The following is a 14952-nucleotide window of genomic DNA, read 5'->3' on the forward strand; positions in this document are numbered from 1 at the left end:
AAGATACCTCGGTCTAGGATGATCTCTCCTCACCACACCGTTCAGTCTGAGTTCCAGGGATTGTTATGGTACCTAGTACTAAGTAGGTACCTAGGTATACCGTAGGTAAACCCGAACTTGGAGTGCGTCAGGAGGACGTTGATTACGAGATCACGACCACCTTTGAGACTCAACATCCGAGGTTCACCGAACTTGGTACATGTGGCGGGGAAGGTTCAAAGTATCCGTTTAGGCCCCAACAGAATGTCAGTGTGGTTCGTACGCTCAACTGGTGTTGAGTTGGTCTAATTTCTATGAGGAACGGTCAACACTATCAATCTTAGTCATTTTGTATTCTTTCTCTGATCATGCACCGGAGGGTGAGGTCGGCTGATAGTCGCTTCGGAATTGCCCCGCACCCGCACCCGCACCCCGCAGATTCACAAGGAACTGACTCAAAGCCTACCGTGGACCACTTGTTGAGCTTCCAAGTTCCTCTCCTGTGTCCAGACATTCAACCGTGCTCATACACCCATAGGCTAAGGGATCGGAATGATAGACCTTCGTGTCGGTAATGTCGAACATTCGCCATACCTCCCACCCCAACAAACTCAAGCAGCCGCCGTCAGTCCCACTTGCACATACTTGAACTTAGAAAGCAAACACCTGGTACAGTAGAGTCGAGCTCGAAACTTCAAACCCATCAAAGTCAAACACTCTGCCCAGATCGCACCAGATCTCTTCATCAACTACTACAACCCCAGCCGGGAGTTCAAGGACCTCGAATTCCATCCCAAACGGGACCCAGCCTCCTGATTCTTCAACAACAGATGTTCTGTCTCGTCATCACCCGCCGCGCGATCGAACATCGCGCAGACCTCGCACGATGAGAGCATATGCAAGGTGTCCGTAAGGATCTCGACGCCTTGCTTACTGATTAATGTCCCCGAGCCTGCGAGGCGTAACATATGAATCGACCGACCAAGTGCTTCCTCGGATTCCGGCCCTCAGCCGGGGGGGGGGGGGGGGCAAAGAAGATATTGGATAGAGCGAGCATTGCGCAACGCGACCCCGGCGGCGACGCACCGGAAGCACACCTGCCCGGCGGAAATTGTCCTGTAGACGAGAGGTATAATGGCTCGATGCTGGGAGATGTTGGACGTCCCGTATGACCGAGATTATCATTTGATCTCGGGCAGTGATGAGCGGCTCGAGTTGCTCCTGGCGTCGGGTTGAGGGTATAGCTGGATGCTCACGCTGTCGTTTGCTGTCCAGGAATGGGCGGAGTAGTATTGATTAATGGTCGAACGGGGGCTGGTAAGCCAGTGTCTGCAGTCTGAATGCGCCAAGCCGTCAACGGTATGCTGTTCCTGGACTGGATGCAATCTGTTCTTCTAAAATGGTGACGAAAAAGAGAAAAGAAGTTTCTAGTGGAGATGTACGTGGTTTGCGGGGGGAGGGTCATTTGTGAGTTCATTTTCACTATCTCAGATGGGCTGACTCTTTTACATCCACGCGCAAGACCTTGGTACTGAGCTTTCGTTGAGCAAAGTCTCATGTCTTTCGTCTACTGTATCAACAGATTACACATCCGTCTCTTCATGAACAATCAGTTGAAATTTCAAAACAGATGAGGCGCATAGTTACCATGAAACGACAACTCAGATACTACAAACAAGATGACATCTTTATCTCCGCATCTCCCTGTCATCCAGAAATAATGAGTGACCTCACATCCCCTGTGCCCAGGCCGCTCGCATCTGCTCAATGACGGTATCCGTATACCCCCACAGCAAGGTCGAGTAGTCTGACGCCCACGACAACCCCGTGTAGAACGTGCGATGCCTTCCCTGCAAGCCATACAGTTCGCTGTAGAACCCATCCCGAATCTCCTCCGCACTCACGCTCATCGTCGTCGGCGTGTGGTCGCCCCAGGTCACGATATGCGGCTTCCGCGCCGTCGGAAACGTACCTTGCGCACGGAGCCGGGCGAACGTCTCCACCAACAACTGCCGCGCATCGGACGCGCTGAATGACTGGTTCCCCACTAGCTTGATGGTGCAGTATCCGGGGACGCGCTGGGCGTCGATCCGCCAGATGAACGGCTCGTATGGCACGGACAGAGGGTTGTCCGGGTCGATGTTGAGGAGGTTCACCCCTTCGACGAGACCGGTATTGTTTATGAGGGCGGCGTGGTACGTTTGGTGGCGCCACCGGGCGAAGAGGTCCGTTTCGTGCGGGTCGAGGTCGATGATGTTGCGCAGGTTTTCGAGCGTTACGGGGATGGTGAGGAGGAGTTGGCTCGCGCGGATGAGTCGCGCTGTGCCGTTGGCGTGACGGACAGTGACCTCGACCCCGTTGTGGGTGCGACGGATGGATCGGATGGTCGTCCTGAACAGGAGGTGGGTGGCCAATTCCTTCGCCGCCCGGGTGTAGATCTCGGCCATGCCGTTCACGGGGCGGATGTAGCCTTCTCCCAGGGCTTTGGCGTGCGGGATCCCGAGGTATTGGACGTGATAGATGGTCATCGTCTTCAGGATGTCGCCGCAACCGTGGTTGATGTTCGGGAGGATGGTGTCTTCGAGGTGGTATTTCTTCACGAAGTCGCCGAACGGGAGCAGCAGGTCCTCTGGGACTGGGTCGGGTAGGTCGTAGACCCCGTCGTTGAGGAAGGGGAACTGGGCGATGGCATCGAGGTATGGCTTCAGGACCTGCTGCTCGTCAAAGGGCTCGACCTGTACCCTGGCGCCGGTTCTCAGGTTGAGATACTGGTCCGTGGACGAGGCGGGCGTGCGCACTTCATACGTGACGTTGAGTCGGCGCAGATACGCTCGCGTCGCGCTGGTGTTGAAGAGACCCTCGACCCCGTAGTTGATGGGGGTGTGATCGGCTGGATAGAAGGTCTCTGCATGGCCACCCAGACTGGCGCTGCGCTCGACCACGACGAAGGACTTGCCCAGGTCCTTGAGGCGGGTGGCCGCGTAGGTGCCGGTGCTTCCTCCGCCCACAATCACCACATCGCGAGTGATCGTCTCGGAAGCCGCGTCGGCCCCGGCCCCAAGCATATACGCAAACAGGCCAAACAGGCTGAAAGCTATTGCCAGCATCGTTGCTGGCTGGAGATGCTACCTACAGCAATAGCGAAACGGTGGATCGCAACACGACCGAAGCGCTCACAGCAGCGCTTGATTCTACCCTTCAAGTCGCTCTTGCCCAATTCTAATGGCTATACGAAACTCTGCCATAACCATCCCCGTTTCCCGTCCCCTGATGCTGAGGACAGACTATCTCGACCCCATGCACAATCGGACATCGCCATCCCGCCCTCTCTCCATCTCGCCGACTTCCGATAATGACCCGTCCTTCGCGACATTCTTTGAGGAACGATTAGAATTTGCGACAGCGCATGTGAACGCGTGCCAATTGTCGCTCGCGGGCACTTTTCGAGTTCCGCCTTTGAAGATGATGCTGTTCAATACAGCCGGTGAGGGCAAAGGATCGAGGACAGGTTTGTGGGTATCGTACACGATACTCCAACTCCCTCAGGTGTCGTAACGCTCCAGACATGTGCTGATGTTCTAGAAGGCTGAACAGATGATGTCGCGATACTACCGCTACGTGGATGGCTCCAGTCGAGTCTGCTTTCGCCAACGCAACACGGATGTCACTTCACGGGGATGGTAATCGAGAACAGGACGCAGCATCGTTCGGTTACAGCGAAGACCCCGTGCGACCGAGATACAGACCGACAGAGCGCAACGTTGCACACGATCTAGAGACAGGTCATCCGCATATGAGGATGTCTGACAACCGGGGTTGCCGAAACCTTCATCCGCCCGCTCGGCGACGGCCCAATCAGGCACTTGTTGTGCGATAACGAGGCCATCAATCGGGTAATTGCTCAAGGTCGGCGGATTCGAGCCATGGACTGGCAAGGGACGAGAGGATGGTCTCACACGGTGGAAATTGAATGTAGCATGGCATCTGTTCTGGCCTGGGTACCGTTTGTATCGCCTGAGCAGGGCTTCCGTGGTGACTTTCCGCCGAGCTGGTGATGGCCCGTCGGCGGTATAGGGCCTGGCGAGAGCTGAATGCAACAGATTGTACGGGTGTAGCGTTGCACGGTGGGTTGGATGTACCGATACATGGTGTGTCTTGATTTGTACTATTCCCTGGTGGTTGGGGTGCGATCGAAGATGCGTCTCCTCCGGTGCAAGGATATGTTTTAAAAACAATATCATCTTTACATCAATCAAGGCAAGATGGCCGAGTTGGTCTAAGGCGTCAGGTTAAGGTTACCTTAGCATACAGCTTCACAGCTTCCTGATCATCGTTTGATGGCGTGGGTTCGAATCCCACTCTTGTCATAACTTTTTGCCCGTTACCGGGATTGCCAGCTGTGGCTTGAACTTCTGCTTGCTTCATGTATATGCGGTTGTCCTTTTCCCTTCTGTTTGTCTCTCTTCTTCTCTTTTCCTTCCTTTTGAAATGCTTTAGCACACGCAATTGAACAAGAATTCACCTTATCAAAGGTCGCCTCGGATTGTCAATACACAATCAACGCGTGCTACAGCTCAGTAAAGCATCAGGTAGAGGAAGGCAGCATCATTCGTAGATCAATAATATAGATAGAAGTCTCCTCTTACACTTTTACATTCTTCCAAATCATCCTAGCACTCGCCAATCAGACAAGAATTCATCTTAAGCAAGGTCACATCAGATTGCGAGCATACAAACAACCCCGCACTCCAGCTCAACAAGACAGCAACTGAGGAAAGGCAACAACATCCGGAGATCACTCGCCCGGAATCATCATCATTTGAAAGCATGCATAAACACTCAGCTCAACTCGTGATCTAGAAAGCCTCTCACCCCCCCATATACTTCCTAACAGACGTAGCCCAACAACCCGCCACCCATATATCCCACCCCACCCCCAACCATCCACCACACTACAAGCCCAACATCCACCCTCCAGTCTCAAACCCCCTCCCACCAAACACCCCATTCCCCTTCCCCCAATTCAAGAAAGATACAGATACCCACCACGCGCCCACCCCATCCACACCACCCCAACCCCCGCAGCAAAAACAGGCACCATCCCCTCCCGCACCCGCACCGTGCGCCACACCCCCACCTCGCCAACATACAACCCCAGCACCGCCCCGAAACTCAGCAGCGCCAGATCGTAAACGGGCGCGTCGTGAATGTGGTACGCCGCCGCGCCCCGGATGCCCGCCGCCAGCAGGTTGGCGAGGCCGTAGACGTGCGCGAGGAGCGGGGATCGGGCCGGCGCGTTCGGGCCCGAGAAGACTTGGATGGAGGGGAGCGGGCGGAGGTAGGTTGCTAGGCTGTGGGTTAGGGTTGCTAGGGTGCTCTGTTTGGGGTTATTATTTATCGGTGGGGGCTGGGGGAGAGGGAAGGGGGGGGATGGACATACGTAGAGGAGGAAGTAGGGGAGGAGGCCTTCTTCGTAGGGGGGGAGCCACGGGGTGTTCATTTTGGAGGGAGGGGGGGGTTGGATTGGTGAGGTTGCGGGTTGCGGGTAGTCAGTTGGGGGTTGGGGGTTGGGGGTTGAGGGTTGTGATGCGAATGGGAGTATGGCTTTTATAGGTACGGCAGGTAAATATTAGTGAAGGGTGAGCCTCGAGGTATCTACGTAGTGACGATTTCCCTGCTTGGTCTGTGGTACTTGCTCTTTTTGTGGTCTTCGTATGCTATATTTCTATTCTGGAAGAGCTACTGCCAGCGTCTGGCGTGTCCGCACTCGCATTATAGTGTCTCCATTAAGGCAAGTCATCAGACGACAAAATGATACATTTCTGACATCCCTCAGCAATCTATCCTGTTATGCCAAATTATTACCGTTCTCTACCTTGAAGCAATTTCACTCCCACGGTTACAGAGAACATGCGACCAGAAACGTCCTCAAGCCTTCAACATCGCCTCGATTACCCCATACCCCTCCATCACCACGTCCGCCCCCGTAACCACCAAGCCGGCCCGCCGCAACAGCTCCGTGGTATGCCTCTCCGTCCGCTCCATGGCCGCCATAAACACCATCATCACGATATCCATCCTCGCCAAGATCCGCGGCGCGTGCATCTCGGGCACGATGCCCCCGAACAGCCACAGCTTCGAATACCCGCTCCGCATCCCGGCGGCCACGTTCCGCAGGATCTCCACCACCTTCTCGTCCGGCCAGTTGTGGATGATGTGCTTGAGCAGGTACACCCGCGCCCCCTGCACCGGCTGCGGCGTGAAGAAGTCGTACGGCATGTACTCGATCGTTCGGTCCCGCAGGTCCGCGGGAATAGTCTCGATCACCGACCGCTGATCCTGGAGGACGATCTGCCCCGTCTGCAGCGGGGAGGGAAACTTGGTCTTCAGGACGCAGAGGTCGTGACCCATGCCGCCGCCGACATCGACCAGCAGGGGCGCATCGGAGTCGAGGGTGTCAACGCCGCCCGTGGTAATGCGCGTCCAGACGGGATAGCTGTCGCTCCAGTGCTGTTGGTTGCGCTTTGTGGTTTGGAAGGTGTTGAAGTCGCGGGCGATGGTGGGGTTGGCGGCGAGCCACTGGAAGAAGCTGCGGTCGGTGTGGAAGCAAGATTGGAAGATCCCCGAAGCGCTGTCGCTGTCAGAGGGGTTACGGTACTGCGTTGCTTGGAGGTGGTCGGGGAAGCTTTGCAGGCTGGGGACGATGTTGCCGCTGTTTGCGGGGCGGAAGTGTTAGCGAGCTCGTCTGATCGGAATCACCCCACGCAGTGAGGACATACAACATGCGGAAGCCGGCGGCGAATGCTGCGGTTCCTAGGATATTCGAAATGGCAGTTGCTTTGTAAGCCTCTGGGCTGGATTCGCGCACGACGCCAGTGCCGGTGACGACTCGCATAAGTCGAGCTGGGGGTGGTTAGCTTTGGTTTAATCAGAGCGTGCTGGAGAGCTGATCCCACCGAGGAGGCTTGATTCCGCTCCCGTCTGCTCTGCCAGCTGCTGAAGCGTCAAACACCCATGGCTCAGCTTCTCGAAAATGCCCAGGTCACTTGCGGTTCGAAGACAGGGGAAGATGGTAAACTGCAGTTGTTAGCTTGCGCTTCCGACATGAAGGAGTGAGCCAGACTGTTGTGAAGCTCTCCAAGGCTTTATCCCCGGGTCTCTGAAGAGCATCGATGACAGACTGGCATTGAAGAATAGCATCTTTGTGTGCTGTTGGGTCGTCGAGGTTGATTGTGTTGAGCTGGGCAAGGGAAGCTTTAGCCTCGTCGACTTGGGAATTGAAGTCGCTCATGCTGAATGGATGTGGTGCCTAAGGCAGAAACCGACCCTTGGCTTGCTGCGGTGCATAAGTTACCGTTTATCATGAAGGCCGGATTTGGTGGTGCAAATTAGCTTCCAAGTTCAACTTTCGTCGGGACCATTCGTTTTTGCCAAGCTGCACGCCACTCTTGAATGCCTGGATTGTCTGATCAAATCGGCCTCGTCGATTTTTCAAAACACCCCATATCGTCGCTTTTCCGGAGGACGTACGACGTGAGAGAGGCGGGGAAACCCCCCTGCGTTGCACTGTGAGCGGATCATTGTGCCACATTATTACCTCAACAACCTTGCTAACGGTTCACTACCTGTGGTTGCACACGCTGGTGGGCGCACTTGCGGGTCAAGACCTCACCACGCCTCACTCCGGCTCTGTATCAATTCCCAGTCATCTATCTTAACATGGCCCCGTCCAGCAGGCAAAGCTTACTCTAACCAGTCTGTCTCACTGTACTCCATCAGAGCCATGTATCGTAAGGCTACCGATCTACAACGCGCTATTTGCAGACAATTCGTCGATCGTTGAGGTGACCCTAGAAGGTAATTTCGAACTTCGTTCGAATCTTCTTGCCGTAGTAATAGAAAATGACCGGCACCGGTAACATGAGCAAGGCAATGAACCCGAGCAATGAGTTGCCCCATCCCAGCCCCAAAGTCGCGTACATGGAGGGACCTGCAAGTGGCAGGAACGCTCCGACGAATGATCGGACCAGGGTGTTTGCAGCCACGGCAGACGCTGCGTAGGGACCAAACGCATCAACCATATATGACTGGATGGGCAAAAACGTTCCGATCATACCCAGCCCAATCCAGCCCAAACCGATGATGGGCATGATCCAGTGCACATGCTTGTCGACCGACCAGCCGTACCAGAACAGACCGATAGGCACCAAGGTGCTACCCGGGATCAGCAGAGGCAGTCGGAACTCAGGCTCAGATTGACCGTTGTTCTTCGCCGTGAGTCGAATATGGGTCTTGTCAGACAATGCGCCGAAAATTGCCATCCCAATGGCAGCACCCACCCCAACCCCGATATAGACCAACCCGGTGTTACCCTGGGTGAAGAGATATGTAGTTTCGTAGATGTGGGTGATTGTCGTGAAAAGCAGGTAGAGGTAACCGAAAACGATTCCTGTTATCGGAGAAAAAGTGGTTAGAGACCGCAATTCTGAAGACAGCGAGCTGCAAAGCCTGAGTGAAAGCTAACCAATATAGATTGAAAATAGCGCTACTATCGGGGACAAGAAGAGCATTTTCAGCGGTCGGACGATGGATTGAACTAGGCTGTTTTTCGCATTAACTCTCAAAGTCTTGTCGGAGTAGAGGTTGGGATTGCCAGTTTCCTGTTTCAATCGGTTGACTTGACGCTGGAGTAGCACGGGCTCGTAGGTTTCCGACTGGAGGAGTAGGGTAAAGACCAACGCGACACCGGACTGAGAGAAAGAGGGGATGTCAGCACGTAAGCACAATAATTGATGAACCAAGCGGCTCGTACTCACCACGATGGCAACCAGCCAAAGGACCCACCGCCATCCTGCAGCTTCGGAGAGGTAACCACAAGCGATCGGTCCGAGCACCGGACCCATGAGCGGACCTACCCCCCAGATGGCCATGACCAATCCTCTTTCTTGGGGAACAAAGAGATCACCGATCGTGCCCGCGCCCAATGTCATAGGAGCGCTACCGGACAGGCCAGCGAGCATCCGGAAGGCCAGGAGAGCACCAAGATTGGGGGCTAGAGCACAGGCGATGTTCCACACAACGAAGACGGCCGTGGTGATTTGGTAAACGCGCAGGCGACCATACATCTCCGACAACGGGGCAAGAATAAGGGGGCCAAGGCCGAAACCGATCAGGTAGATGGAAACTGAGAAGGAGCCAAGAGTCCTGTTGGTGGAGTGAAACTCCTTGAGGACTAAGCCTGTGGCGGGCGCCAGAATGGAGGAAGCCAAGGGAGTCAAGAAAGTCAAGAACGAGACACTGAAGATGTTCAGCCACTTCTTCTTTCTCGGCCAATTGATTGGTCTGGCTGGGTCGTCGGGGCCATCCCAATCGACGACTGCAGAGTCGACTTCCACCTTCATAACTGGTCGTACTATCTCTTCAGGTATCCGTTGTGTGTCGTAGTCGACGTTGACAGTGTTGCTTGCAAGGCGCCAGCGACGTAAGAAGGTGTGTGTTGTGAACCAGAGGTGTATCTGCGTTCCATCTGCTTTAAAAGACCGCAGCACGTGCCTCCCTTCGAGTAACCAGTTGTGAAACCCACCTTCCCACTCGGGAGATAATAGGACACTCAGCGTGCGTCCCCTGATGAAGACAGTTGGTGAAGGTCGAAAATTTGAGTACAGTTGAGAAGAGAAAGTCTGGAGCTGAAAGAGGAATGGGAATTGGGAGATGGCCGAAGAGGAAAAAGCGGGTGATTCATAGGTTGGTTGGTAGACGTCAGAGATTCGGAATTCTCGCCCAAATGCCAGACACTGCCCACTGTCCGTTTACGTAAGTTGTAAATCACTCAATAGCTCAAAATCTAGAAATATGCCCCCAAGTCATGGTTTAGTTATTGGTATATCTGATTCACCACGTTTTATGCAACTCTGTTCCGTAAGCGTGATTCAAGCCTCTGGCACAACACCATCATGTCGTGGGCTGTAGATTATTCTCTCATGCCGCTCAAAGGAGTCACGCTTGGGGGGATCATAGCAACAGTAATAGTGGTTACGATACTAGTAAGAGAGGTTACTATGGAGTTAAGTATCATAGGCTAACAGATTCATCCAGTATGCCGTCCTCACTGCGGTATACCTGCTCAAATTCCATCCACTTGCCAAGTATCCAGGACCGCGGCTTGCAGCCGTGACTCGCCTAGTACATTCCTACCATTTATTATCTGGCACAGTGGTCCAATTCGCCCACCAGGCTCATGAAAAGTACGGCCCGGTCGTGCGGATCGCACCGGATGAAATTCTGTTTACCTCCAGCAAAGCATGGGAGGCGATCTACGGCCTGCAGCCTGGCCGACTGGAGATGAGCAAAGATACGCCGCTATTCCGCGGTCCACGAACGCCTCATGCCATCGTCACGGCCGAGCATGATCTCCATCGCCTCTATCGGCGGTTGCTTTCGAAGGGCTTCTCCGAGGCAGCCCTTCGAGAACAGGAGCCCGTAATCCAGGGCAAGATTGACCTGCTGTTGGCACAGCTGCGTGGGGAGGCGAAAAAAGGCATCGCGCCGGAAATGACCTCCTGGTTCAATGTGAGCGGACTACATTCCGGGCCAATAACTGGCGCGATACGCTATTGAGTGTCACTGTATGACCGTCCCTACTAGTTCTTCACGTTCGATCTGATTGGGGAGCTAGCTTTCGGGGAGTCCTTCGGGTGCCTGGAAAGCTCCACCTATCAACCATGGGTCGCCATGATCTTCGAGATTATGAAGTATCGGGGCTTTATGCAGGCCCTCAACTACTATCCCTCTGTGTCTAGCGCACTATTGAGGCTCCTCCCCAACTCCTACGCCGAAACCTTCGCCACTCACAAGCAGCTTACCCATGAGAAGGTCCAGCGAAGGATTGAGAGGAAGGTGACGTACAACGACTTGACCGCCAACCTCCTCAACCCAGACCACAAACTGGAGCGGTACCAGATCGACGGTAATTGCTCGACACTCATTATCGCCGGGAGTGAAACCACCAGCACAGTCCTGAGCGCTACAACGTATTACCTCACTCAATACCCAGAAGCCAAGGCTAAGGTGATCCAGGAGGTTCGAAGCGCGTTTCAAAAACCGCGGGACATCACTCCCATCAGTGTGAATCAACTGAAATATCTGCCCGCCTGCTTCACCGAGGCTATGCGAAGATTTCCGCCCGGGCCCGCCGTCTTCCCTCGGCGAGTTCCCAGGGAAGGGGCCTGGGTTGCGGGACACTGGATCCCCGGGGGTATGCAGGTGGGCATTTGTCATTTTGCCGCCAATAACTCACGTCTCAATTTTCAGGATCCCGAGAGGTTTGTCCCGGAGCGGTGGCTGGGCGATCCGGCGTATGCGAAGGACGATCGACACGCGATGCAGGTGTTCAGTGTCGGGCCCCGCAACTGTCTTGGGCAAAGTCTGGCCAAGCTCGAGTTACATCTGGTGCTGTGTCGATTCATCTGGGAGTTTGACTGGGAGCTGTCCCCGGAGTCGGAGAATTGGGACCACGATACCCCTGTCTTCAACACCTGGGGGGTCAAGCCTTTGCGCATCTTTCTCACCCCGGTCAGCCGCTGAGCGTCTATATACGTCGGTGTGCAAGAAATATGGTTAAGGTTGACTTTGTGTGGCAAACTAATGTCGGAGGTTTTTCGGGACGGGCGAGACTGTCACCACAGATAAGCTTCGGCATGGTAAGGCTATCCAGCCTGTGACATGACCGAGCCGTACCCCATCTCAGCGCTCACGTTCATTGAATTCCTGTGATCTTCTTGAGGATGCCTTGTACTGAATTAATGTCGAGGGTTGTATAACAAGGATCTTTCTAAAGAATCTAAATCGGGCTCGATGTCCGGGCACACAACTCTCTGCGTCTCGTCTTAGCCGTTGAAAAGAAAGCACGGGTTCAAGTTATGGTAAGCTTTCTCGAAGTAGAGCCACAACATCTGAATCGAGTATAACCTCCGGTATGGATCGGAGAATAATGGTCCACTGAACTAAAACCTTCCAACCCCGCCTTGTTCCAAAACTTAGAATGCTAGAATTTTGCCACTGGAGCAAACTGATGCTGCACTCACCAGGTTGGGTGCGGGGGAGGAGAATCCTGGCGTGCCTGACCGCCGTCTCAGTTCGTACATTTCAGGTAGTGCTGCGCGGTACAGGAGACAGGACAGTATTTACACAGCATACAACATTTAACTGTGATCGCATTTGATGCGTAAGCTGCAGTAGGTGACAAACATCCACATGAAGCTGCTCTACTTTCGTACATTGGGGGTTGGGGGCAAAAAAAAAAAGAAAAGACAAGAAACATACAACAGAAGGGATTCGCTGGTGGTCACCCACCCAACTACTAACCTCCCGGCGTGTGGCTTAAGTACGGCTGAGCGGACGGGAAGCCCTGTTTTCCACACCCTGTGGTCGTATGTGCTTGTTTATCTCTTCATTTCATTAATACTCACAAATAACACTCTCGAGAGCACTTTTCATGCATAGAATTTCTATTTTTTCTGGTACAAGCTGTTGCTGTCTATCAATTTCTTGTATATTACGACGCCCCACTTAACATAGGCTTAGTTGGGACCGTGACAATAAGAGAATTGCGGGTACATTTGGGTGTCCCTCGTAGCAGACAGCTGATGTGCGGTGATATATGTTGACGCGGGAAGACGCCCTATCCATCTTCCGGGTTGTAATACAAAGGGTCTCAGACAGCACATCAACAAAGCGCAAAATGCTCCAGTCGCCGCATTCTGAACATACATAGCGCATATCCATGATCCCAACAGGTGACACACACACCCTCAGAGATGTTGGTATACCCCCCCGCCCCCAACCAATGCAATGTTCCCCAACTCGACCGCATATCCGAGGATGCACATACCCTCCAAGTCGGCACACCTACAGATTAACCAAGGAAAGAACTGTTGATATGGCTAGAAGACTCGCATTTAACCATGGACAAGAATAACGTATATACGCATTGTAAGTTGAGTAACAGGAGAATACATGCTCTCGACAACGGCCGTGAGAGCAGGCAAGTAGCAAGAAGAAAAAGCAAACATGGTTGCATTGACATAGTAGCTGGTACTCCTGACAGACTAGCATGGTGCGTCAAATCCATCAACTATTGATCTTTGAACCTCACTGAGGGTCTTCCAAGAGCACAGCCCATTGCCTCAAAGGTATGCAAATAGGTGCTCATGTACGGCTGGTTTTGCCGAAAGGAGAAAGAGATCCAGGCTTGGACATGTGTTGTGTCGGCGAGATTCTGATCGGGGCTTGGGCTTGTCAACCTGACATTCTTGTATATAGTGTCTGAAGAAGGGATGGTGAAAAAGAGTAGAACTCACTAATAGGCGGCGAGGTCTGACGCGTACGTTGTTGCCATCCCCTCGTAGCCGACACGCCTGAAGAATGCTTCTAAGCCATCCGCAGTGACCTTGTCATTTTGACCAAACGATGGAAAATAGATCTGAGGCTCGGGAAGAAGACTGTTTGGAGACAGGGTGAAATTGGTTATCAAGGGTAATTGTTCCTGGGGTGACTCGCCAAGCTCATAGAAGCAATTTGGAAGAGCGCAGCGTCCTTCAGTGATGGGTAGTAGCTGCCACAGCTCCTTCAGTAATTCGAGCCCCGCTATGGTCCCCGGGTCGGTCCGTCGTCCACCGAGAGTCCATATATCCGCTATCGAATCCAACTCTAGTTGGGTTTCGTAACAGTAAAGTTTGATTCTAGATTTGGAGGGCTCGACCAAGTCGCAAGAAAGGAAGTGGGGAATGAGTGTCGCGCTTCTCGAGGCCATGAATTCCTGCAATGCTGCCAGTGGTGCTCTTGAATTTCCACCTGGGTCGGCTTTACGTATGGCGTTAAACATCAATTGGTCCTTGGGCGTGCCAGACGCAATTGACTTGATTCGTGGATAGATGTACGCTTTGAAAACGATCCTACCGTCGGGTTCTAGATCAGCGGCTAGTTTGTTCTGGGTTTTGAAACATGGAATCTCCAGTTTATTCTTTCGGATATTCTCAACCTCTTCGTCCGTGACGACTAGCTCCGAGACGAAATGGTTGAACCAGTCCAGATCGAGATCTGCAACCACAGCTTTGAGTGCTCTCAGCACCGTGTGAATTTGCTTAGTATTGTAAGGGTCAGTTTCGGACCCCGTCAGAGGCCCGAGGGGCTCAAAGGCGAACCGCAGCAGTGATTTGGAGTAATTGAAGCTCAATTCAAAAGGCAGTCCAAAGCGGGTCAAGTGACTCTTCCAGTGCATAGGTTGGCCCTTTCTGGGGTATGGACCCATATTAGGAATGACAAATTCACGGTGGATACACAAAAACCGATATTGCGCATGCACATCGTACTTGGCGGCTGTCATCATGCGTGCAAACATCGGAGCTGTGCTCTGCCACCATTTCACTTCGTCATTACTCGAGAATGCGAAGCTGCGGCTGAGGGTTTGACATGGTAGAGGGAGCTGAGCTGAGACATCCATTCTGGTTGTGACAAAGAGTGTGCGAGCTGCTTTGGTGGGTCAAAAAAGGAACTCCACTCGAACTTAAACTCCCATTACGGTGAGGAGTGACTGCGAATTAGAAGCAGCAACGACATAGCAGTTGATAAATTGAGAATGAGTGAGTTTATATGTTCATAACAAGGAAGTAGGGTCCCATGCAGTATGAGTTCGGGCCTTCCTTGCACCCCATGGTCGTGACCTCGTGCAGGTTGCATCAACCGTCAACTTCCTGGGCATGGCTTCCTAATCGGTTCGAGGGAGACCAGAAGATCAGCCCTAACGTAGCACATGCTGTGAGTCGCCCAGCTACAGAGCCCTCATCAATGACTCTTTAGGGCGATCTAGGCTGCAGACTCAAGTGGTGTGATGTCAATGACCAGGCATTCGGACATCTATTCCCATTTCACCTTGCACAGAAGTTACAATTCCGAGCTCGATGGGTTTCACAGCAT

General features: G+C 53.3%; 6 protein-coding genes and 1 non-coding gene across 7 annotated transcripts; 2 read left to right on the forward strand and 5 right to left on the reverse strand.

Moving 5' to 3' along the window:
• Positions 1–1709: 1709 nt before the first annotated feature.
• On the reverse strand, positions 1710–3044 carry BO86DRAFT_450058 (monoamine oxidase; the record flags this gene model as incomplete). The annotated part of the gene is made up of 1 exon (XM_025676770.1): positions 1710–3044. The coding sequence occupies one exon, from the start codon at positions 3042–3044 to the stop codon at positions 1710–1712; it is 1335 nt and encodes a 444-aa protein (XP_025524772.1).
• A 1191-nt stretch (positions 3045–4235) lies between these two features.
• BO86DRAFT_t228 lies at positions 4236–4346 on the forward strand. The gene has a single exon. It is a non-coding gene; the product is annotated as a tRNA-Leu (tRNA).
• A 650-nt stretch (positions 4347–4996) lies between these two features.
• BO86DRAFT_391484 (Erg28 family protein) lies at positions 4997–5544 on the reverse strand. The gene is made up of 2 exons (XM_025672612.1): positions 5420–5544; positions 4997–5356 (listed from the first exon to the last, which is right to left on the reverse strand). Exons 1-2 carry the CDS (start codon positions 5477–5479, stop codon positions 5003–5005), a joined length of 414 nt encoding a protein of 137 aa, XP_025524773.1. The 5' UTR covers positions 5480–5544; the 3' UTR covers positions 4997–5002.
• A 363-nt stretch (positions 5545–5907) lies between these two features.
• On the reverse strand, positions 5908–7270 carry BO86DRAFT_421255 (putative O-methyltransferase; the record flags this gene model as incomplete). The annotated part of the gene is made up of 4 exons (XM_025675268.1): positions 5908–6691; positions 6759–6882; positions 6936–7056; positions 7103–7270. The coding sequence occupies 4 exons, from the start codon at positions 7268–7270 to the stop codon at positions 5908–5910; spliced, it is 1197 nt and encodes a 398-aa protein (XP_025524774.1).
• A 559-nt stretch (positions 7271–7829) lies between these two features.
• Positions 7830–9380, reverse strand: BO86DRAFT_421256 (MFS transporter; the record flags this gene model as incomplete). The annotated part of the gene is made up of 3 exons (XM_025675269.1): positions 7830–8428; positions 8504–8729; positions 8796–9380. 3 exons carry the CDS (start codon positions 9378–9380, stop codon positions 7830–7832), a joined length of 1410 nt encoding a protein of 469 aa, XP_025524775.1.
• Positions 9381–9914: 534 nt separating this feature from the next.
• Positions 9915–11703, forward strand: BO86DRAFT_437572 (cytochrome P450). Its single transcript, XM_025676063.1, has 3 exons — positions 9915–10022; positions 10075–10548; positions 10624–11703. Exons 1-3 carry the CDS (start codon positions 9933–9935, stop codon positions 11560–11562), a joined length of 1503 nt encoding a protein of 500 aa, XP_025524776.1. The 5' UTR covers positions 9915–9932; the 3' UTR covers positions 11563–11703.
• A 1408-nt stretch (positions 11704–13111) lies between these two features.
• On the reverse strand, positions 13112–14479 carry BO86DRAFT_319698 (dimethylallyl tryptophan synthase; the record flags this gene model as incomplete). Its single annotated transcript, XM_025668257.1, has 2 exons — positions 13112–13265; positions 13338–14479. 2 exons carry the CDS (start codon positions 14477–14479, stop codon positions 13112–13114), a joined length of 1296 nt encoding a protein of 431 aa, XP_025524777.1.
• Positions 14480–14952: the final 473 nt, after the last annotated feature.

The sequence above is a fragment of the Aspergillus japonicus genome (genome assembly GCF_003184785.1).
Source record: "Aspergillus japonicus CBS 114.51 unplaced genomic scaffold BO86scaffold_52, whole genome shotgun sequence".
Classification (NCBI taxonomy): Eukaryota; Fungi; Ascomycota; class Eurotiomycetes; order Eurotiales; family Aspergillaceae; genus Aspergillus; species Aspergillus japonicus.

Bases quoted from the DNA above. Each gene is read 5' to 3' on its own strand.
- BO86DRAFT_391484 (XM_025672612.1), bottom strand. From the start codon at position 5,479: ATGAACACCCCGTGGCTCCCCCCCTACGAAGAAGGCCTCCTCCCCTAC. The intron at 5,357-5,419 runs GTATGTCCATCC...AACCCCAAACAG, and splicing joins TCCCCTACTTCCTCCTCTAC to AGCACCCTAGCAACCCTAAC.
- BO86DRAFT_437572 (XM_025676063.1), top strand. From the start codon at position 9,933: ATGTCGTGGGCTGTAGATTATTCTCTCATGCCGCTCAAAGGAGTCACG. The intron at 10,023-10,074 runs GTAAGAGAGGTT...AGATTCATCCAG, and splicing joins TAATAGTGGTTACGATACTA to TATGCCGTCCTCACTGCGGT. The intron at 10,549-10,623 runs GTGAGCGGACTA...CGTCCCTACTAG, and splicing joins AAATGACCTCCTGGTTCAAT to TTCTTCACGTTCGATCTGAT.